Here is a 25,335-nt window from a genome sequence, read left to right on the forward strand (position 1 = left end):
TTTATTTGTCATTAGCAATATTTCACAATATATAATTACATATTGTTTTTGTGATTAATCACTACGCTTTATGTTCAACTTGTAACAATGAAAATACATCCTGCATATCAGATATTTACATTATGATTCATAACAGTAGCAAAATTAGTTACAAAGTAGCAACGAAAATAATTTTACAGTTGTGGGTCACCACAACATGAGGAACTTATATTACAAGGTTTTATTTTGAAGGTTGAGAACCACTGTTCTAACTGCTTTCTCTCCTCTACGATTAATTCTTCACACAATAGAGTGGTCCTTTAAAGCCAAAATTAGATGTCACTTTTTGCAGTGGGCTCTCAAAGGACACATAATAAGTTATTAACACACACTTTAAATGATGACCTATTAAGGCTTTCTCTTAGCTGGCCCCTATCACTTCTGCCACCTCACTCAATTGTACTCTACCTCTCTTTCTTTGAACATGACAAATTTCAGGCTAAGACACCACACTTTGCTCTGTCCGAAGCTCTCTGCTTCAGATCTTCATATGCCTCGCTGCCTCTGTCACCAGAGACCACCAAATTAAAGTTGTCCAAGCACACACAGAAACACGGAGCCCATCATGTTAACACCCACTTCTGCTTTCCTCCCACATTATCTGGAAGTATCTTGTTCATGTATTTGTTTACTTGCCAGTCAAGATGTTGTCTCAGTGGTTCTCAGCCTTCCTAACGCTGCGACCCTTTCATACAGTTCAAGTTGTGGTGACCCCAACCATAACATTATCTACGTTGTACTTCATAACTGGAATTTTGCTACTGTTATGAATTGTCATGTAAATATCTGACATACAGAATGTATTCTCATTGTTACAAATTGAACATAATTAAAGCATAGTGGTTAATCACAAAAACAATATGCAATTACATAGTATAAAATATTTATTTCTAATTATAAATAAATGAAATGTTGTCTTGAAGCATGGAGTAACATAGGTACCAGTCTTCAAGCCGGGTACTCATATGTGGGCATATCTGCATGTGGGTGGACCCACCTGGAGACGGATAGAGGAGTGGATCTCAGTTCCTAAGACCATCGGAAATATGTTTTCCGATGGGCTTAGACGACCCCTGTGAAAGGGTCATTTGACCCACTGGTTCTATGTCTTAATTACTATCCTTCTAGCATTAAGAGTAGAGCTTGATACAAAATCAAAAGCACCATTGCCATCTCAATTCTGAATTCGGCTCATAGCAGTTTAAACCCACCAACCACTCTTGAAGAAAGATGTGGCAGACTGCTTCCATACAGATTTACAGTCATAAAAACCTCATGGGGTCGTTCTACTATGTCCCAGAGAGTCACTATGAGTTGATACACAGGAAAGTCTCAATAAAATATTTGTTGAGTAACTCAATGTTCACAGCATATTTGCTTCACAGAGCCCAAGATCAAGCTACTGCATCAAAGTGGCTAACTCATAGTGGCCTTATGCTGTGTTTCCAAGGCTGCAAATCTGTAAGGGAGCAGTCTCCTCTTTCTCCTGTGGAGCCGTGTCTAGTGAGTTTGAACTGTTGACCTTATTGTTCTTATTTGGAGATTGTTTATGATTAAAGAGTTGTATACAGGTATCAAGTTGACAAGGAGTGGTCTGTGATGGTTAGGTTTATGTGAACTTGATGGTGCCTGTGTAGAGTTAGGAGTTGAGTTCAAACTCCCTCTTAATCAGGTCATACCCTGGTGATGCCTCCATGAGGGTGTGGCCCTTTTATAAGAGACACAGTGAGAAAGAGAGAGCTCTCTCTTGTCCCTTTTTACCTTCCTGCTACCCTGATTGTAAGTCTAGCTCTCAGGTTGGCAGTGCATGCAGCCTGCAGCCCTGGGAGCGGTGGTGGCCTCCCATGTTGCCACTGACTGCGGAAAACAGTCCAGTGCTTGCCACCAGTGCTACCCGGGCTGCTCCTGTGCTTCACTGTCTCGCTCACTGCCATCTCACGGCAATTTTATAAAACAAAGTAAGGAGAGCTACCTTTTGGGGTGTTCAAGACTTTGGATCTTTTCAAAGGCAAACAGCCTTATCTTTCTCCTACAGAGCAGCTGGTGGGTTCAAACCACCTGCCTCGTAGTCAGCAGCTCAGTACATAGCCCACTACATCCCGAGTGCTCCTTCACTGTAGGAGGGCTAGAGTTGGCATCTTAAATTTAAAGTAATAAAGTTGATTTCATGGTAATTATGACTACAGAAATATCAGAATATTTAAAAATATTTAAGAAAAGCATCAAAGAAGGAAAATTATTTGTAATGTCACTGAAAGAAAACCACCATGAAAATTCTGACGATTAAACTTGTATATTTCTTTCCAAATATGTATGTGTGTGTACGTATTAAACTGCTTAAACTCCACCCCACCTCCTGCATTTTCTTCCTTTCAAATTTCATGAATTTTTTCCAGATGAATATTAAAATTTTAGACACCATTATTATAGATTCTCAGTATCCTACTACATAGCATATCATAATTTATTTGGTTGAGGGGTGTCACTCTTATAGAAAGGAGTTTATTACCAGTACAAAAAAACCCAAAGTTACAATAAAATTCTTTGTGCACAGGTTATATATGTTATTGTTGGGTGTCCTGGAAGCCCTCTGGAGCAATTAGAACTAACACACCAGCCGAGGGGTTTGCTGGCTTTTCTTTACTTGTTTTAATTTTCAAAGAAAATAATGACTTCCCCAGTACAGGGGAAATACCATAATTACCAAGTAGGCCAGTCGAGTGGCGTCATTCCTCTCTACCCATGATGGACAATGAAACGAGAGAGAATATTTGGAAACTTTTTTTTTCCCCTAAAGAAAGAAAAGATGTGCATGAGATTAAGGTTCCTCTCCTCTCTCTCCCCTTTCCTTCCTTTCTAGTTACAAATTTCTCACATAAGGTTGTAGCATTTGAAGATGATGCCATCAGATGGTCAAGAGAACTAGGAAGCACTGGCCTAGAACTTTCACTGTGTCATAGTGCAGTGGACCTATTCTGGAATCTCCCTCTAGCCTTCCGGTTAAAAACAAAACAAAAACCACACATAAGAATGAGTGGCAGGAGGCTTTAAGCCACTGACATAGCTGGATGATCAGTATAGAATAAAACAGCATCATAGCACCTGGTTTCTCAGAGTCAAGTTTTGAATACTTGTAATCGAACCCATACGTACAGATGCAAATATCCCTTCACATGTACACTGACCATTCATTTTTCATCTCTTCTCAGCTACTAGTTCCTGTCTTGGCCCAGGTTCCCATTAGGTCATTTGTTTTTTTCTTCTTGAGAATTTTATAGTTCTTTATATATTCCAAACATTAATTTTGTGCTGGTTGTACACATTACAAATATTTTCTCTTAGTTTATGGATTGAAGTTAAACAACTTTTGCAGCATGTTTGATTTCATACAGGTTTTAAACTTTAACAGAATAAAATTTATCAGTTTCTTCCTACATGGTTTGTGCTTTCTAGATTTTCCTTAAGAAATTATTTCTTATTCCTACATTTTCTCCTAGGCTACCTATATAAACCTAATACATGCAGGTCTTCACTTACTGTGTCTCATATCAAATGTTTCACATTTGTGATGACAGTAAAAAATCTACTACCCGGCTATTCGGTGCATTAATGATGTCCATCGGGCAGCAATGAAAACTGAGGGGCTAGGTGAAAGGAACACTCGCTATGATGGCTGAAACAACCTCAGTTTATCGTCTTAGCTGGGCCACATAATTCAGTGGTTGGCAGCTATGCAATTATGTAATTTGGCAATAGGTAAAGAAACACATGGGCAGTAATACAATTATGCAGTCTAGAAATTTGCATAGCATAGGTTTCACATAACAAGGTGATCTTTGGAACCTAATCATGTTAAGTGAGGAGTGGGTGCAATTTTGCTTTTTCACATTTATGTCTTTAAGCTACCAGCAAGCATGATGTGCAGATAACTTTCCTTCTGGTTTGTCGCTTTATTATTGTAACTTTAAAATACATAAAATCAATTAATCTTTTTGTTCTTAAATTTTGTTAGCCATTATTGCTTCTATGTCTTTATAGATTTTAAATGAAAATGATTTTTTACAGTGTTTTATTCTTACTAAGTGGCTGTAGGCCCTCTAAAACGGATGTAGAAAGAAACAGAAGGGAGGGAGAGAGAAGGTGGGAGGGCAGGGGGGAGAAGGAAAGTCACTGAGCTGGGTCTGAATCTGGACTCCGCTGGTTTTATTTTGGTGGAGGGCGTGGGGGAGAGGCAGCAGCTACACTTTAGACTGTACTCATTTTTGTCTTCCTAAGAATGGAGTCTGTCATTTATAACCTTTTAAAATTCTTGTAAAACTTTAAACCACCATTAGCAAACAATGGACAAGGTAAAAATGTGGCTGGTGAAAAAATGTTTACCAAAGTGGTCTTGGGAGAGTGCTTGTATAGCCAACCCCTGGAGGAATGAATATAAAGACATTTCAGAAGTTCAATTATTGGCTTGATTCCAGAAAGTCAATGTTAAGAGACTGGATTAGCTAACTTGGCAAAAGTTTAACTTGCTATTGTATTGTAGGCTCTCTCTGATTGTGCTTACAAACTCTCATCTCCACCACTCTGTATAAAAGCCTATCTCCCTCAGAATGTCAGCTCACAATTTCACTTTGTGAGTCTGTCTCCCTGGTTCCAGGTGGGTGTATCTATCCCTGATAAACCTCTTCAGTTTATTCCTAAAAGTACTGGGATTTCCTATCATAACATCAGGAAGAGTGAATGTAGGAACGGTGTTTGAGTAGTTGATTGGCCTTGCCTAAATCCATCAATAGAAAACCATCTAAATTCAGATGTAGGAAAAAGAAGGCATTTAGACAGTTGGCAAATCATATTTGAAGGCCAGAATATGACAGTAGAGAAGTAAAAAGGGAGGAAAAATAAAATGAAAGCAAGAAATAGAAGGGGACGGCTTCTGAAAGTTGGTAGAAAAATTATATGAAGACTTTAGAGTCAGGAGTATAGATTTTAAAGTAAATTTACCAGGTTTGATTGGGCTGTAACGAATGTGGGTAATTAACATTTATTTGTTCATTTTCTCTTACTGTGCTACTTTGTGTATTGCTATGAAACTAGAAGAAATGCCATTATTTCCAAAGCCAGCAGAGTCACCACGGTAGACAGGTTTCAGTGGCGTTTCGGGACTAAAGCACAATAGGAAGACAGAACAGGTAGACTACTTCTGAAAAACGAGCCACTGGAAAGCTTATGAATAGCAGAACACTGTCTCATACAAAGCCAGAAGATGAGGCCCTCATCTTGGAGAGTACTCAAGTTGGAAAGTCCTCGAAAATACAACTGAGGAAGAGCTGCCTCCTCGAGTACAGTAACTTTAAGGATGTGGAGCAAAGTATATGGGACCTTCATTTGGTGATGTATGGATTACGAATCAATAGGCAGAAAACAAAAATCCTAACAGCTGAACCAATAGGTAATCGTGATAACTGGAGAAAAGATTGAAGTTGTCAAGGACGTCCTCCTACTTAGAGCCACAATCAATGCTTATGGAAGTTGTAGCCGAGAGATCAAATGAAGCGCTGCTTTAAGTAAATCTGCTGCACAAGGCCTCTTTAAAGTGTTGGGAAGGATGGAGGTTATTTTAAAGACTAAGGTACACCTGAATATTTACAAGCCATGATATTTTCAATCACAACATATGCACACGAAAGTTGAATAGTGAATTAAAAAAAAGAAAGGAAAATCAATGCATTTTAACTACAGTATTTGCAAAGAATACTGAAGGTAACAAGGTCTGCCAAAAGAACAAACAGATGTGTCTTGGAAATACAGGATGCTCCACAAGGGCAAAGATGGCAAGACTTCACCTCAAGTATTTTGTGCATGTTATCAGGAAAGACCAGTCTCTGGAGGACACCTTGCTTGGTAAAGTGCAAGGGCATTGAGAAAGAAGATGGCCTTTACTAAGGTGGATGGACACAGTGGCTGCACCGATGGGCTCAAACATAAGAACAACTGTGAGGATGGCACAGGACTGGGCAGTGCTTCATTTTGTTGTAGAGGGTGGGTCCCTGTGAGTCAGGCCTGATACAATGGCTCCTAATAGCAACAACAACCTACCGTATATACTCGAGTATAAGTCGAACCGACTATCAGCCAAGGTACCTAATTGTACCACAAAAACTGCATTAAAAATGTGCTGGAAAAACTTGGCTTATACACGAGTATGTATGATAACACAAAAGAAATCGTTGTAAACATCCATTAATAATTGAAATGTGGCATGTACAAAGCATAAATCTGTGAAAATTAGAAGTCATTAACAATTAAATGAAATGCATAAAGATCAGTATTCCATGCTGCTCCCTGTCAATGTGCTACTGTGATCATTTTTAATAATGTTCAGCAATATTTTACTTGCATTGATAATAATATTGGATAACTTCTATATTCTGTTGGGCTATCTTTCTTAGAAATGGGCACAGATATGGCTCTCTTCCAGTTCATTGGCAAGGTAGCTGTCTTCCAAATTTCAGGGCAGAGACTAGTGGTTCCAGAGCTGAATGAGCTCGTTGAAACATTTCACTGGTATTCTGTCAATTACCTGGTTGTACAGGAATGCCTTCAGTGCAGTTTGGACTTAAGAAGAGCTCTGCTTAAGGTATAGGTTTACTTCTTTCAAACAACTTGTATAGGCAGAGACAATCCGGGCTTACATTCAGTTTTCCAAATGCTATTAGAAGCCGAAGCTCTTTTAAAAATCATCCCACCCAGCTTCTTTAGCATGTATAAATTTTCTTCCACTTGCTAGTCAGTCACCTACTGGTCACAAGAGTTCTCTATCTCCCAGAACTAGTGGCCAGGTTTCCCAGACTAAAAGGGTGAGGGCAAAGAGGCTTTCTCTTAGTGTTTTTATTATTTAGAAAGGAAGAGCCTCCCCCTAAGTATTTTTATATCTATAGATCTTATTCTCCAAAAACATAGTACCTGCCCAATATCAAAAAAAGGCTGGATAATAAAAGACTTTTTCAGTTGGGCATAAAATCTGGGGTCTGTTTGCGAAGATGAACAAAAAGATTAATTTTTGGTAGATTAACAATATCGGTCACACCTTTGTAATTCATGGGTAAAAAAATATATTTTATTATACGTAGCTGGAAAGATTTCTAAGAGGAATTATTTGATGCTATTTAAGTCTTAAAAAAGACTGGAGAAGTTGCCAAAAGCCAAACCAGAGAGATGAGTCAAGTAAAACCCCAGCCATAGTGTAAGCAAGGCCTGAGGCTAACTTGGATACTGGCGGTACAGATGAAAACTGGGATAGGCTTTAAACTAAGGATGAGTGGCACTCAGCTTTCTAGCTGCTTATGGAGGTGCCACTGGGAGAAGGGTTGGGCAAGCAGGTGGCAATAAAAAGCTACCCTTACTGTTCCTCTCAGTGTACTAATAAGATGAAACCTACTGTCGATTTCTTCATAGTTCTCCAGTAAACAGTGCATAAGAAACAATGGCATTGTTTTAAATATGCAAAGACATTCTAGAATAGATTATGCTGCAAACACTGTCAGTGCTATGAGGAAAGCCTACATTCCTAACACAGGAGCCAACACGGATGACATTTTTCTAGATTTTGAAGTTTACAAAGTTTTAATTGAGACCACCCAAAAATGTTTCATTATTAAACGTAAGGTCATTTGTTACTTATTTACCAGCTCTGAACTTAAGACATACAGAGATGTGTTAACTATGTTGAGCATTTTAAACTTACTAACAGGGTGCTTCAAAGTGGCAAAGTCACTGGAGCAATTCTAAAACGTTTAACTGACTACTACAATTATCAAAATCTTAGAAAAATTAACAGCACTTGGAGTGTTTCAAAGTGATATTTTCCATGGTAGCAGAGCCACAGCTTAAGGTCATTTCCCACCCCCCAATTGAACTGCCAGCAAAACTGTTAGCACTGCATATCATTTTAACTGTTAACCCACTGACCTAAACTTATATGTCCACTGAGAAAAGTTACATTATATGACATCTCCCATCTTTCTTCTCCCCTCCTTTTGGTTTAAAAAGAACCAGTTACACCCAAAAGATACTCAATGTATCAGCAAAATAAGTTTGGGACTGTCTAGTGAAATGACTCATGATGTAAAGGAAATCACAAATGCCAAGTTGGAAAAGGTAAAAAAGTACTTGGTGAAAGCTGAAGTTTGTTCATTTTAATTTTTAAAAGCATTAGGACAAACTAAAATAGAATAATCTAATTATATATTTTAGTTTCCCACACTTTAAGTATTACCAATCTGCTTACATTCAAAACATATAAAACAAAAACATCTTCTAACAATAATTAAAGTTATTTTTGATGAAATAACACTATAAAGTATAACATTTTTGGAGCCCTAGGGGTGCTGTGTGATAAGCACTGGGCTGCTAACTGTAAGGTCAGCTTTTCAAATCCACCAGCCACTGCTCACGAGAAAGGTGAAGTTCACTGCTCCCATTAAGATTTACTTCTCAGAAACCCTATATAAGGTCTCGATAAGTAGGAATCGACTCAGTAACAGTGGGTAATTTAAACTATGCCTCAATCTATGGGTAGTAATTCAATAGTAATTCATCAATGTAATTCAATCAATGTAATTCATCAATGTAATTCATCAATAGTAATTCATCAATGACAACAAACAACTAGAAAATGCAGAATGTTACTGATAGATGCAGTCATATTAATGGGGTAGAATAGGGGAATTGCCTACTTTGCACATAATTTTTTCTATAAATCTAAAATTGTTCTTTTAAAGTCTTTTTAAATAAAGTATCTTTCATAGCTTTCGTATCCATTGAATTATTAAATAATTTAATTTAACAAAGTACAATTTTCCAATAGAGTTGGCTAGGCCATACTCTTGGTGGAAGCAATTCACTAGGTCTTTTCTGGAGTGACTGTTGAATTCCAACCACAGACCTTTTGAAAACGCTGAGTTCTTAACTATTACGCTACTAGAGCCTGACATATGTATGAACACATACATCAAAGGAGCCCCGGTGATGCTGCCAGGTTACTGTTCGACTGTGGACTTCAAGGGTGTTAGGTGCCATTGAGTGTTCTGATTCACAGCGACTGACCCTGGATTCAACAGAGCAAAACACTGCCCCGTGCTGCACCATCCCCACATTGGTTATGGCCGAGTCCACTGTTGCAGCCAGCATGCCATCCCGCAAATGGAAAACTGAACATCTTATTAACAAGAGAAATGAGATGTCAAAATGGTTTTTAAAGCAGCAAAATATGCCAGAATAACAGGAACTGATCTTTTATCTAGACATAGTTAAAAAGAAAGAGACGGATTATAGAGATGTGCACACACAGACACACACAAGTTGGGCTGCCATCTGCAAGGTCAGCAGTTCCAAACCACCAATTACTCCAAGGGAGAAAGATGAAGCTTTCTGCTCCAGTAGAGATTTAGTCTCAGAAACCCATGGGAACAGTCCTACTTTGCTCTCCAGGGTGGTTAGGAGGCAGAACTGACTGGCCAGCAATGAACTGGTTTCATCTAGCTTTTTTAAACCATTATAATGAATTGAGCAACAGTTTCTTTCTAAACTGTGTTGACATTGTTGTTAGGTGCCATTCAGTCAGCCGTGACCCAGCAACCCTACGCACCACAGAGCAAAACATTGCACAGCCCTGCACCATCCTCACAATTATTCCTGTGCCTGAGCCATTGATGAAGCCCCTGTGTCAATCCATCCTGTTCAAGGCCTTCCTCTGTTTCGCCACCCTCCACTTTACCAAACTCAATGTCCTTCGCTAAGGGCTGATCTCTTCTGACATTATGTCCAAAGCATGTCAGATGAAATTTTGCCATCTTTGCCCCCAAAGAGCATTCTGGCCTTACTTCTTTCAATACTAATCAGTTTGTCCTTTTAGTAGTCGATGGTATTTTCAATATCTTCTCCAGCACCACAATTCAAATATATAGATTACTCTCTGCTTTTCCTTATTCCAAGTCCAACTTTCACATGTATGTGATGCAACAATGTACAACGCCACGGACTCAGGTCAGGTGCATCTTAGTCCTCAAAGTCGCATCCTTGCTCTTCAACGCTCTGTAAAGAGGTCTGTCCAGCAGGTTTACCTAGTGCAATATGTGTTTTATCTCTGGACTTCTGTTTCCATGAGCATGGATGTGGATCCAAGTTAAGACAGAATCCTTGACAAGGTGAACCTCTTCTCCATTTATCATGAAGTTACCTATTGGTCTCACGGGGACTTTGGTCTTCTGTGCACTGAGCTCATGGGGACTTTGGTCTTCTGTGCACTGAGCTGTAATCCATACTGAAGGCCGCCATGCTTGATTGTAGCTGTGAGAGGCTTCAAGTCCTCACTTTTAGCAAGCAAAGTTGGGTCATTTGCATGCCACGGGTTCTCAGTAAGTCTTCCTCCAACCCTGATGCCATACTCTTCATATAAGCCAACTTTTCTAATGATTTACTTTGCATTCAGATTGAACAAGTATGGGGAGAGGATGCAATCCTATCACACACCTTTCTTGATTCTAAACCATGCAGTAGTCCCTTGTTCTGTTTGCGCAACTGCCTCTTGATCCATGTACAAGTAAGGCACGAACACAATGAAGTGTTCAGGAATTCCCATTCTTCTTGAATTATCCAGTTTGTTTTGATCCACATAGTCAAATGCTTTTTCACAGTCAATTTCTAAACTGGAGCTGATGATTTAGAAACTATAGCTTTATAGTGTATTTTGGCCAATCAGTAAATTCAACTTTTCAGTTTTGACTTACAGTGAACAGAAATCATCCACTTACTACCAAAAGGCTTCTTCATTTTTTTCTTCTTTTAAAAAAATTATCTGCCCCTGAAGAAAAATATTCAGTCTTAAAACAAATAAGAACAAACAAGAACCTTCAAAGTTTGAAAAAGACAAGAAATTTGCCATTCTATGTATTTCCCTATTCCATAATTTGGAAAAAAAAACTTTTCTAAATTGAATATGGGATTAACATAGTTATAAAAGGAAAAAAAAACCTTCCAGCTCATTTCATTAATTCAGAAACCTGAACAGAAGGCAAAACAAGTTTCAACTTTATAAGGAATCCAGTCACTCACTGTGGACAAGGGTCATCTTGGTTATCTGATGAGCCAGTGCAGGGAAAAGGAAAGGAAAAACGAACAGTGGACACACAAAAACAAAGCACTCACGAGTTTTCTCAAATACTCAAAACCAAATTGATATTGAAAACAATTATGCTCAAAGTGATCCTGAGTACCTAGGCTTTAGTGGAAATCCCTAGAGCATTTTAAAAAATAAATAGATTTGTGATACACAGTATTAGGTTCTCTAAGAAGTAGAACAATTTCAAGAGCCGTGAAATGGTGGTGGTGGGGAGGATAAGTACTTGGGAGCAACCAGTCTTTTCATTTTACCTACTGTCTATTCTACAATCAACTAACCAAAATTTGTCTTTTTCTATGAAGCAGGAGTTTATTCGATGCATGTAGGACAAACCTACTCGTGCGTCCCCTTCACTACAATACATCACAATATTCACGATAATAACTAATCCTTCCCAAAACCTGACACGACAATATACTACATTTCTCAGCACCACTTACATTCTTTGATTACTTTTCCTCTTTGGGCTGCGAAGCTTAAGATCACGGCTTTTAACAGGGATCTTAACTTGGCCCCTGATGATATGCTCTCTAGTCCCCTGATTTATTTCTTTGCTTCTCCCTTCCAAAGAATCACTTTAGGTCTGGAGGAAGAAATTCCTTACCTTTTGATGGATTCAGACCCTTAGGGGTGGAGAACAGGATGCTCCAGGGCGGAGAAAAGAAGGCAGGTGATGGATATGTCTAACTTCTTGTCAGACAGATCTTTAATTTACATAGATTGGACTTATCCATAGTGCCTTTAGCAGAACGACTCTGGCTACAGCTCCCTAAAAAATGCCACATATGCTACTAAACTGAACATACACTGCAAAAGATGTACCCTACTTTAAATGCCTCTGTAGTAGATGATTCTACAAACCTTTCTGAGACACTCATTTATTCCTAGTCAGAGCTGCGCGTCCAACAAGGGAACAGCAAAGGGAACTGCGATCAGCAAATCAGAACTCTTGGGTCTGACCTTGAAATTATTTAGCAATTCACTTCTGAAACTGTGAGCAACAAAAACTTAGAGCTCAAATTTCATGTAAAGTTCTTCAAAGAATTTGAGAATGTTTTCACAAATAATATATAGAAGGTGGACCAAGAAAACCTATTTCAACATTATTTCAAATCTGCTATTTCAAGATAATACAAAGATGCACAACATTAAAGAACAGCATCATCTGACTTAAAAAATACACTGCCCGAACCCAAAAGATGGTTTCAAAGAAAAGGAAAACCTTAATGATGTAGTACGTTATATGCTGGGCTGCTAACCACAAAGCCAGAAGTTCGAAACCACCAGCAACTCTGAGAAGGTTGAGGCATTCTAATGCTGTGAAGATCTTCAGTCTCAGAAACTCACAGGGGCAGTTCTACCCTGGTCTGTAGGGTCACTACAGGTTGGAATCAGCTCAATGAAGTGAGTTCAGCTGAGTTGAGGAACAATGAGAGGAATTCATCTAACAGCACTTATAGACAATAGCAGAAAAACAACTTTGACAACTCAAATAAAATTAACAAATGCCTCGAAAAAAATTTCATTGAAACTCACAATGAAAAAGAAAATCGGAATAAACCAATATATATTAAACAAAAATTTTTTTCTACCAAGAAAACCACAGTGATAAACACCAATCCCTAAAATCTGTTAGAAAAGAGAAAAACGAACATTCCAACATTATATGAAGTCAGCATAACTCAAAGACATTACAAAAAAGGAAATCAGACCAATAGTTCTCATAAAATTAGATGCAAAAATATTTAAGACGATTACCAAATTGAATCTAATAATATATTTTACAAGATAACACATATTAAAACCAAGTAGAGCTTATCATAAGAACGCAAGATTGATTTAACATTTTGAAAATCAAGATAACTCACCATGTTTTTAAAAATAAGGAAAAAGTCGATATAACCATCTCAATAAATGTAGAAAAATCATTTGACAAAATTCAATACCACTTCATGATAAAAACAAGCCAAGGATAAAAGATAACTTCCTGAAACTGATATAGGGCTTTTATTTTAAAAAAAACAAACAAACCTGGAAGCAAGCTAATTTATCTTACTTAAATGGTGAGATACTAAACACCTTTCTTTCCCTCCAAGGTTGGAACAAGAAAAATATGCCTATCTCACCACTTTGGTACTACCCTGTCAAGAAAAATAAATACAAGTCAGAACTCTACTTACAGATAGAATTTTTTTAATGAAAAGTTTAAGTAATTTATCTACAAAAGAAATACTAGAATTTAATATTTACTTCTAAGAAAATAAAAAATATTGGCAAAGGTGTGGAAAAATTGGAGCCCTCATCCATAACTAGTGGGAACGAAAATGGTCCAGCCAATGTGAAAATCACAGAGTGTCTCAAGCTACAGAAGACCCAGCGACTGATTCGACGCCAACATACACCTGAAAGACGTCAAACCTGAGACTTGTACAATCCTGTCCACTGCAGCACTATTCACATGAGCCAAAAGGTAACAACGACCTATATACCCATCAACAGCTAAACGTATCATCCAAATAGGGTACAGGGGATACCACTCAGTCAGTAGGAGAAATGAACTTTTGATACATATGACAATACCTATCAAGACCAAGTAGGGCTTAGTTCAAGAATACAAAATTGATTTAACATTTTGAATGTAAATAATAATAATAAAGGATAAAGCCAATATAATCATTTCAATAGATAAAAGAATTAACCCCAGTGAAGTAAGTCAACTACAAGAAGACATGTATTTATGACCTCTCCAATCAAAAACCAAACACAAGCCATCAAGTCAATTCTGATTCACAGCAACCCTCTGAGATGGAGTGGGTAGAACTACCCCTGTGGGTTTCTGAAGTTCTAAATCTTAATGAAAGCAGAAAACTTTATCTTCCTCCCATGGGTTGGCTGGTGGGTTTGAACCATCAAGCTTGTGGTCAGCAGCCCAATTCATAACCCCAATTGCTACCAGTGTTCCTCACTTGTATAAAATGCCAATAGACCAAAGTTTATCAGTGGTTATCAGAGTGGGGAGGAGGGAAGATGTGTTCATGCTTATGGCGTGCTAGTTTGGGTTTACAGTGAAAAATTACACCCATTAAAGTTTTGCCTGCATAGCAGATTAATTTAAGTGCTTTTAGCATATTGTACAAAGGTAAATGTTGAACTGGCAAAAGATGTGTGGGAGATATATTTACAACAATGACCCAAAAAATCCAGTAACTCTTGAGGCTGCTTATGTACAACCAAATACCTCAAGAGATTTGGTTCCTTAGATTGGAGATCTAGGGTCATGGTCTCATACACATCTCAGTTAACAGACCTAATAATATGTTTGGCTCTTTTCTTCTAACTCCTAGTCAATGTATGGTGCCTGGGAGTCTGACAGCACGCAAACGCACATCCAAGGCACTAGACTGCCAGTTGCCAGAAAAGGAAGAAAGGGAGTCAGAAAATGGAATGGGTAGCTAACTGCCTCCCTAAACAATGGCCTCCTTTGTCATGAGACCAGAACTAGATGGTGTCTGGCTACCATTTACTGAACATAAGAGAATCTAGGGGGAAAAATGCTGATCAAAAGGAAGGAAATACAAAATATAATAAATTTAATTTTTTTTTTACATTTAGCCCTAGGCCAGAAGAGAGGCATATCTCATTTTATTATGCTTTGCTATATTGAGCTTCCTCGATACTGGGTATTTTACAAGTTGAAGGTTTGTGGCAATTCTGAGTCAAGCAAGTCTACTGGTGCCATTTTTCCAACAGGATATGCTCCCTCTACGTCTCTGCAATATTTTGCTATGTGTGATCGTATTTCAAACGTTCTTAAATTGCTACTACACACTTATTAAACTACAGTGTAGTGTAAACATAACTCATATGCACTGGTGTGATAGTTAGGTCTTGTATCAACTTGGCAGGGCTAGGATTCTCAGTGGTTTAGCAGCTGAGGCCTAGTAATCCACCATGATGTAACACAAGGTAATCAGCTCCATAATAGGATCTGCTGTGAGAGTGGGATACGGCCTTCTTATTCATGCCGTATAGCCCTTACTCAACTGAGACGGTCCCTTGGGGTGTGGGCGACTTCCTATATACGGATGCTGCTGCTCCTCAGGAGAAAGAAGAAGCCTTCTACACCTGTAAAGACTTACAGTCCTGGAATCCCACAAGGACAGTTGGACTGTCATATAGGGTCACTACCAATCTGAATCGACTCAATGGCAATGAGTTTGGAGCTCTGGTGGGAAAACTTGTTGCTTTTTCCTGGGCCTGGATCTTACATCTGGCTCATCAACTTCCAATTATCTATAATTGAGCCAATAGCCTGCCAAATTGCTTGCAGATCCCAGGAGCCAACAGTGGCCTGCCATCTGATCTTAGATTCATTTGCCTTTTCAATCACAGGCCTGACCTGCTGACCTAGACAGTATCTGCTTCTGCAGCCTGTGTTGTTCCTGACAAGCCTGAGTTGATCAGTCTCAGGAGCTACACCAGTCAGAAGAACTTATTATCTGACCCACCAACTTGAAACTGGACTGGACTTACGTACTTCTACAACTGTGAGTCATTTTCTTGATATAAATTCCTTTCTTTATATGTGTCCCTGGTTTTCCTTCTCTAAAGAATCAAGCCTGACACAACTAGGAATCCATAAACTCAATGTGATTCGCCATCATGTGATATTTGCTTTATTGCAGTGGTCTGGAACTGAACTCACAGTATCTCCAAGCTGTGCTTGGATCCAGTTAATTTATATATGCATAATAAACAAAAATTTTATTTTTAATCTATTTATAAGAGCATCAAGTTTTTAAATTTAGAAATCAAATTAAAAGTCACAAAACATTTCTACACTAGAAATAAAGAGAAAATAAAGACAGCTTAAATTATTGTTCATGGATTGGAAGACACATATTGTCAAGATGTCAAATAACTGCCCACATTAGCCTACAGATTCAACACAATCCTGATCATAATTGCAGCATTTTTAAAATTAATAATTTGATGCTAAAATTCAATGGTAAGATAACATATCTAGAAACTATCCAGAGCAATGCTGAAAAATACATATCCAGTTGGATACGTACACTACCCAACTTCAAGACTGACTAAAGCACTATCAAACCAGTGTCGTCGTAGCAAACAAATATATTAACAGAATAAGGAGCTTAGAAATAGACCTCTACTTATATAGAACTGTATTTTTGACAACGGTGCAAAAGCAAGCCGAATGGGAAAGATTTTTTTCAACAAATGGTAGTAGAGTAACTGAAAATCCATATTGAAAAAAAACAGTTGAGGAAAAAAAAACCCAGAAGAGTGAAGTTTGCCCAGTTAAAAAACTGGGCAAAACTTTAGCTATACAAATGGAAATACATACATTAAAAATGTGCAACATCATCAGTCTACAGGAAAATCAAAAGTTACACCATAATGAGATTCTACAAATCTGGAGTAAGTAGAACCGCAACTGTGATACACTGTTGATGGGAATGCAAAACAATGCATCCACTTTGGGGAAACACAGCAGTGTCTTGTGAAACTGAACATCTAATCACCCTCTAGGAGTCCCTAAGAAGCCCTGGTGGCACTACAGTTAAGCACTCAGCTCATAACCAAAAAGTAGGCCATTTAAACCCAACAGCCACTGCGTGGGAGAAAAGACCTGGCAATCTGCTTCTGTAAAGATTATGGACAAGGAAATCCAAGGGGGCAGTTCTACTCTGTCGTATAGCATCCTTACAAATCAAAATCGACGCAACAGCACAAAAGCAAACGAGTCCTGGGTGTGCAAATAACTGAGCCCTCAAGTCCTTGTTGGTTGGAAGACCCCACAGAGGAACACTGAGCACACAGAGCTTGCTGACAGTCACAGTCTTAAAACCTGTATGGAATTCTACTTTGCACATATGGGGACCTCCGAAGTGGGAAACGATTTGATAGCAACTATCAACCACCCACGTAGCAAACCCTATGGGCCAGTAACCCAAGAAAAACGAGAACATAAGTCTATACAAATAATTTTTAAAGAATTTTCTGGGAATAGCCCAAATGTTCAACAGGAAAAAGAATGCACAAACTTTGTTTTGTTTTGTCAGGAGCCATGTCAAGTTACTTTTGTCTCGGTGATTCTACACACAACAGAACCAAATGCCACCCATCCTCACAATTAGTGTTATGTTTGAACCCATGGTGTAACCACTGGATCAACTCACCTCATTGCTTTCCATTTTTCACTTCTATGTTTGTCTTTCTCTAACCTTGCTGTCTTTTCCCAAGCCTGCTGTCTTTTCCAGGGATTGGTCTCTCCTGATAACATGTCCAAAGTACGTGGGAAGAAGTCATCCTCGCTTCCAGGAAACACTCTGCCTATACTTCTTCTGAGACACGGTCTCCTCTTCTAGCAGTCCTCGGTACTTTCAATGTTTCTCACCAACTACGGCATATTTATATAATAAGACACTGAACTACTGATACAAGAGGGGCTTTAAAAAGATCATGGAAAAATTCCAGTTTCTTAATTCCCTTTTTCCGTGATCTTTTTAGAACCTCCTCAGACACGACTCATGGTTGTGTAGTTGACTCTAGACCCTTAAGGACCCTATAAGACAGTAGAAATGCAGGCCATCGGTGAGTGTGGACCACCAACCTCATTGTTAGCAGCTGAGCATTTTAACCACTGCACCATCAGGCTTAGTGCTGATGTATATTACAAAATCAGAAATATGCTGAGCAAAAGAAGTCTTACCGAAAAGTAAATGTCATATAATGCCATTTTCTCGAACTTCAAAAACAGATAATGTGTCACTAATAGTGAAAAATGGTCAGAAACTCTAGTTTCTCTGGTTGGGAGTGGATGGGAATTGCGGTGGCTTCCTAAGGTTATGGTGAATTTCTGTGGGTTTGTCTGCTATGCTTTTCTCCTAGGTAGTGGCTGATAGATTCAAACCACTGCCCTTTTAACCATTTAAACCTTTGTGCAAGCAAATCTACAATGACAAGAATCAGAGAGAAGATAAAATTGATGGATGGATCCACCAACAGCTACCCAGTGGATTCAGATTCATAGCAACCCTGTCTTCCTCTGATGGATAGAATGAGGAATATGTAAGTGGATAAATATGTAATAGAGCCAGCACTGTATTATAATCCACATTGACATTCTTTTAATGTTGAACAATATGCTAATCAATTTTTTATAAGATAAAATTTTGTATAACATCTTATAAATAGCTAATGAACAATATATATTCAAACAGTAATAGCAATAAAGCAAAAGGAAGATAGACATTTTATTATCTAAAAGTAAGATATCTACCAAAAAGTTCTATGTGAATTCTTTTTAAAGATCTCTTAAACAAAAAGTAATGTTTTAAGCAAACTCTAAGGAATGGACAATCTACTTTGTAATCAACAATTTTAAGACTAGGAGGATATTTATGAAACTGGTACCTTTTCTTCTATTAGCAATTTAAGACATGAGGCAGGGTATTTGCTTGAAAGTAAAATCAAGGACTTTGTCAGACAATGCAAAATGTAAGAAGAATCTTGCTCCAAAATGAAGCACTGTCTCATGCATTTTTGTGCCCTTACTAAGAACTCCAATTGCACAGTCAAGAGGGAGGAGAAGGAAGGCAAGCCATGGCATGCTAGGAAAAGTCAAGAATACACTCAGGAGTGGGACCCATACAGCCATTTTTATATGCTTAAAGATGTGCGGTGGTACATACCATTAACATCAAAAGAAAACTGGAAACTGCCAATTTTGTCTTACTTTGCAGATTTTGATACTGAAATACCCTGTACTATATATCATAATCCAAGTCATAAGTTAACTCAACACACTCACTACTCCCTGCCATCATATCGTCCCTTCAGGGTAGGACTGCCCCTGTGGGTTTCCAAGACTGGAAGCCTTTACGGGCGTAGAAAGCCTCATTTTACTCCCAAGGAGCACTGGTGGTTTCAAACAGCTGACTTTTCTGTTAGCAGCCCAACACGTAACTACTAAGGCACCAGGGCTCCTAACTCACTCCTAGGAAGCCTGTTTTAAAAATCTCTTCTAAACACTACAGAAAGTCAGAATCAAACAACATTTTCTTTTAAAGGAATTTAAAAAGGCCTCAACATAACTTTTCTTTTGAAAAAAAACACATCAGAAGATACTTTAATAAAATGTTCTTTGGGTACATGGCAGGGGAGGTTGGAGGAAATGGGGCGCTAATAATGAAGAGTACAAGAATAAAGAAAATGTTAAATTTGATTGGGGTGATGATTGCAAAACTCTTATTGATGGAACTAATCTATTATATGATACGTGAATTAAATGCCAATAAAACTGGAAAAAATGTCAATACTAGAAAATATACTAATGGATGATATTCACTCTAAATCGATACTATATACAAAGCTCTGTTGCCTATTACTCTTTGAACAGCAAAAGATAAAGTCTTACATACACTCAACTCAACAATGAAAGACTGGGTCACTTTGATATGACCTTCCTAAGGTGGTACTGAATGTAGTATGTTCAGAAATTACATCAACAATGGAGACTGAAAATTCTGTTTCCAATTACAGATAGGGTGATTTCCTTATCAGTATATTCTCTTAAGCTGTATTTTAAACAAAATAATTATCATAATCCAATAGAAAAGATTAATAATAATAAAAGTTTTTCACACCAATATTGAATTCTTTTTTTAAAAGAGTATAATTTCATTTCATAGAACAGTACTTCTAAATGGAACTCTTCAATGATATTAACCTCCTTTCTTCCATTTTGATTTGCTAGACTGGACTTATTCTATAAGCTTCTAAAAAGATTAAAAAGCTCTATCTGTTCATATACAATAAGGGGAGCAGCAGAGAAGGATTGAGGCAAAAGATGGCATAAGAATTAAAGGCAATGGAAAAAAATACCATTACATACACAACCCTGCAGTTACAATAATCATCAGTGAGCATACACAGACACAAAAACACTGAAAATGGGGTAGGAAGGAAAATAAGACTATAATCACAAATACATCATGAGAGAGGATATTTCTATTTCTACAATATACCCATAAAATAGTATAGCATTCAGGGGGCCAAATTATGAAAACTTCTTAGTCATAAATACCTTGAGGGAATGAGTCTCTGGGCCTGGGGGTTCAAGACCGTAGTCTCAAGGAACATCAAGGTCAATTTAGGTCAGTTTAGCACAACATATTTCACTAAAAACGTATTCTACATCCTACTTTGGTGATTGGTGACTGGGGTCTTGAAAGCTTGTGAGCAGCCCCCTAAGATGCAACTATTGGTCCCTCTCCATCAGGATCAGAGAAGAGTGAAACAAAGACCCATGGAAACAATTAGTCCAAAGGTTAAGCCTCCACAACCCTGAGATCAGAAGACTTAGATGGTGCCCACTACCAACAGCTCTGAAAGGGATCACAATAGAAGGTCCTGAATAAAGTAAACGAAAAACGTGAAGTAAAGCTCAAAATGATCAAAAATGACCAAGCTTCCTGGTCTGATGGAGATTGTTCCCTGGGCCTAGCCTACAACCCTTAGAAACGCGTTAAGCCTGGAACTGAGCTCATCCCCATAGCTGAACTTGCAGCCAAACAACACACAGACCTACAAAGTGAAAAACACCAGAGAGAGACACACACCTAAGAACAATCAAACGTGTTAGATCAAACGGACAGCATTGGCCCAGAAGGGACAGGAGAGAAAGCTGAAGAGAACCAGCAAACAGCAGGAAAGCAGGATTCCTGCTGGTACACTGTGGAAATTCCAATCAATGTCATACACACGCAAATGTGCGCGCACTACAGAAAGGAAAGCTGGTTTGCTCTGTAAGCTTTCACGCAAATCACAAGAAAATGTTTTCTGTCCCTCTCCCCTCCCCTCACCCTGCAAAAGGCTCTTTTTATCCGACAGACCAGAACCAAGAGCAGGGCTCGTAGTACGAGCTCCAACAATAAAATGCACTTTCCGATCACTCTAGGTAATACACATGGTGGCTGTTAATCATCCCCACTAAAACTGCACAGTCTAAACTGGTTAAACATCACCAGCCAATCCAAAATCATGTCAGCATTTAACACCAACGTACTATTTGCGAAACAAACGGACTTTTCCACCTAAGGAATTGTAATCATGTTCTCCCTTCCAAATAGTTATCCCGAAGAAATTCAACAACTAGCATACTAAGAAAACTAAGAGTTCTCTGAAAACGACTTTTAGCTCTTCACGCTATAGGAGCCCTGGTGGCACACATGGTTAAGCGCAAGGATAGCAGTGCGGACACCCAATGGTACTCCACACCACAAAGAACTGACCATCTCTTCCCATAATGACTACAGCCAAGAAAACCCTACGGGACAGGTCTACCCCGTTACACAGGGTACTGTGAGTCAAAACTAACTTGACCATATCCAACAACTCAGTCTGCACATAAAACTCGAAAATAAAATAAAAAGTAATTATTGTAGTAAACAGTGATTTAGAAGAAAAGCATTGTTCATTACTGCATGACGTAGAAGACTAGATTAAGCAAAACTTTAATGGTATCTATAAAAATATGATAGTGTGGTAAATTACCGTATATACTCAAGTATAAGCCAACCTGATTATCAGCCCAGGCACCTAATTTTACCACAAAAACTGCGTTTAAAATGTGCTGAAAAACTCAGCTTATACACGAGTATTTATGGTAACTATAAGGTATTGGCTTTTAGACTGGAAATCTTTGTTACTGTTTTCTGTTTTCCACAAATGAGTTTTTTTAAAGGTGGGGTCTTTTAAAATTCACATGACTACAAAATAATCACGTGACTATTTTACTGCATAACTGGATACACATAAAATTCAAAAAAAATCAACTATTATGGTAAACAAGAGTCTGTGAATTTGAAGAAAAACACTGCTCATAATTCCTGATTGTGACGAATCCTAAACAAGTACATCATTAAACAAATAATGATAAGCAGCCATCATTTGGAGTCCCGGTAGCATTAATGGGTTACATGTTGGGCAGCAAACCACCAGGCCTCCAAGGGAGAAAGTTTCTAAGGCTTTCTTGGAAACCCAAAGGCTACTTTGTCTTACAGGGTCGCTAAGCATCAGATTCAACTCAATGGCAGAGAGTTGGGATGAAGGTTTTGTTGTTTTGTTTTGCTTTGTTATCATTTGTTAGCGATTACTTCAAACGAGGTATGAGAAAGTGCGTATTTTAAAATGGTAAACTTCTAAATGGTAAAATTTTCAATACCCTGTGCAAAAGTTAATAAAGTATGTTGATTTATAAAATCACGTAGGTCTTTTATTTAGTCTAAAGATGAAGAAATGCTATTTCATATGAAATAAGCAACATCGTTCAATGTTGCAGTGGAAGGAAGCTGTTTACAATTCCATTCACTACATCCCTAACACTAGTGTTTATACATCAAAAATTGAACTAGTGACATAATAATGATTTTCTGTGTTACTTAAATTGCTGTATCATTAGGTCACAAAACAGCATTTGTAAAAAAATATGAATTGTCAAAGTAGTCACTTATAACTATAAAGCTGTCCCCTGAAACTTTTGATTCAGTTGAGTACATATGCCTCATGTAAAAATATATACATGTGTGTACAAACCTAACCCAATGCCATCAAGTTAATTCCAACTCACTTGATTCATAGTGACCTTATAGGACATAAATCTCTAGGGAAGCAGATAGCCTCATCTTTGTTCCATAAAGTGGCTGATAGGTTTGAACCACCAACCTAGCAGTTAGCAGCCCAAGACTTAATCCATAGCACTACCAGGTCAGTGGTTTGAAACTGGTCCTGTTTTCCAAGTATAGGTTGCAGTTGAAAAACAAAAAAACAACTAATGTTATTCTTCCAATATACATGTCTCCTCAACTACTACTTTTCTCAAAATACTATAAAAGGTGGCACAGATGCCACCGTTACAGAAATTATAAGTGCCCTTAGCCCAACATGGCAGTTCGTTTGACTTCACAAGCTCTAAAATCACACTGCATTAAGTTCAAATCCAGCTCCACCACTTAACCATGTGTGCCAGGCTTATAAGTGCCTCACTTTTGTCAACTGCAAAATGAGGATAACAGTATTTTCTGATTTGGGGTAAACGCAAATAATATACGTAGTAAGTTGTTAACATACGTTTTATTATTAACAAACAAACTGAAGGAGTGATAGACATTTAGACACATGAGAAGAAACTTAAGAGAGTCTCTTTCATGTGACATCACACAGGTAAGAGTGTGTGGTGCTTTTTCGTCATTTTGTTTCATGTCCTATTTTAATTCTCTATTATATAGATGCACTTCTAATGTAAAATGTCTACTGTATTTTAAACTATTCTTAGAACATTGCGGTTTGGGTTCTTTGCTTTTGCTTTCTCTGTATTTTTTTAAGTGTTTTCAAAAGACAGTTCTCCACTCCTGCTTTATAAAAAGCAAAGACAAAGACTAGTGTGTGGGATCCAGGGCTCTGGAATTAGCACTTTTGGGGGGCAGAACTTATGTGTCAGATGTCTCTCCTCAGTCTCCCACCACTCTTATTTTTACCCGACAGTAAGTGAAACAGCGAAGAGCAGAGCAGGTGGGAAATAACTAATAAAGAGCAGCGTTCGGAACTTCAAAGGCTCTATTTCTTCCATCACCACATAAAATTTCCAAATGTTCTTCTCCAGTTGCCTCACACAGAATTACTTTGGCCTCTCCAACGACACTGTAAACTTCCTAAGAAAACGACGTGTTCCACGAACGTCACTCAGGTCTACCATAGCGGTTTAATAAAACCACAATAGACACGGAAGCACTTGCTGAGTTGCATTTAACTTTTGAGGCCTTTCCTCGGGGAGCACATCCTTGTGGTCACTGTAATAAACACGCACACACACGAAAATTCTAAGGCTGTTCAAATCTAGCTCTATCCCGACACATTTAGAACTGAACAGTTCAGGTAATGGACACTCGTGATACAGTGACCACCTGCACAGAGGGTTTGGAATTGAGTAGGAGCATGCCTGTGCAAACTCTGAAGAACAGGCTCACACAGTACCCTGCCTACCACGCCCCCGTCAGCCGGGCAGTGGCAAGAAAGGAACCACGGCAGGTCCAGATTCTAAGAACTACAGCCACGCCCCCATGCTGTCCCATCAACTGACTTAGTTCCGTCTCCCAACCGAGACGCCCGGCCGCAAGCCCAAAACCTTTAATAAGCAACTCAAAAAGTCTCTGACCTGCAGCGAAGTGCAGGGGAGAAGACTTCCGGCCGGCCATGTCCTTGGCATTCACGTTGGCAGCGTCCACCAGCCTCTTCACCCGGGACACGTCCCCATTGCGACAGGCCTCCAGCAGTTCCCGGAGGGCCCCGCTCACGGCTGGGACCCCGGGCCCAGGCCCCGTCGCCCCAAGCCCCAAGGTGGCGGTGGTGCTAACCCCAGCAGCCTCCGGGCTCTCCGCCAAACTCGATCCCGGAGAGGACGGCGAGGAAGAGGAGGAAGACGTCGGGGAAGAGGACGACGACGGCGAATTGTTAGTGCCCACGACGGTGGAGTTGGAAGCGGCCCCGACGGCAGGAGACGCAGAGACCCCGGGAGCGGCGGCGCCCGTACAGCTGGTGCTGGTGGTACTGCCACAGCTCGAGGTGTCCACCGGGTCCGGAGAGCGGGGCCTGTCGGGCGGATCCCGAGTGCCATCCCCCTCCGGCAGTGCTAGGCCGTGTCGCGGGGAGGCGAAGGGGACCAGGCTCCCAGCCGTCGGGGAGGCTGGGGCGGCCCCCGGGGCCAGGCCTGGGCTGAGCGGAGGGGGAGGTGGCGGCGGCGGCGCCGAAGCCCCTGGGGCGGGCTGGAGCTGTTGCTGATGATGGTGGTGATGATGCTGAGAGCGACGCGACGCCGCCATCTTCGGGCTCCCCCAGCACTGTCACTGCGGCAACGGCCCCACCGCCCGCCCTCACTTCCGCCCCCGGAACCAATCAGCACGCAGCGCACAGGAAGCGATGCTAGTCGACGGGGGCGGGGCTCAAAGGAAGGAGGGATGTATTGGGGCTCCGGGAACGGCCACGGACGGGGGCGTGGCTTGTGTCGGGGAGGCGGGCTTTGTGACGTTTTGGCGGGCCGG

At 39.5% G+C, this 25,335-nt stretch overlaps 1 protein-coding gene across 2 annotated transcripts in view; it reads right to left on the minus strand.

Annotated features, from left to right (window-relative positions):
- TNKS (tankyrase) overlaps positions 1–25,153 on the minus strand; it is a 206,762-nt gene extending 181,609 nt beyond the window's left edge. For both annotated transcript variants that reach the window (XM_075556739.1, XM_075556737.1), the window contains exon 1: positions 24,453–25,153. In XM_075556739.1, coding sequence (XP_075412854.1) covers positions 24,453–25,116 — 664 coding nt within the window. In that variant the 5' untranslated portion in view covers positions 25,117–25,153. The remainder of the gene's footprint in view (positions 1–24,452) is intronic.
- Positions 25,154–25,335: the final 182 nt, after the last annotated feature.

Source organism: Tenrec ecaudatus, chromosome 8 (assembly GCF_050624435.1).
Source record: "Tenrec ecaudatus isolate mTenEca1 chromosome 8, mTenEca1.hap1, whole genome shotgun sequence".
NCBI lineage: Eukaryota > Metazoa > Chordata > Mammalia > Afrosoricida > Tenrecidae > Tenrec > Tenrec ecaudatus.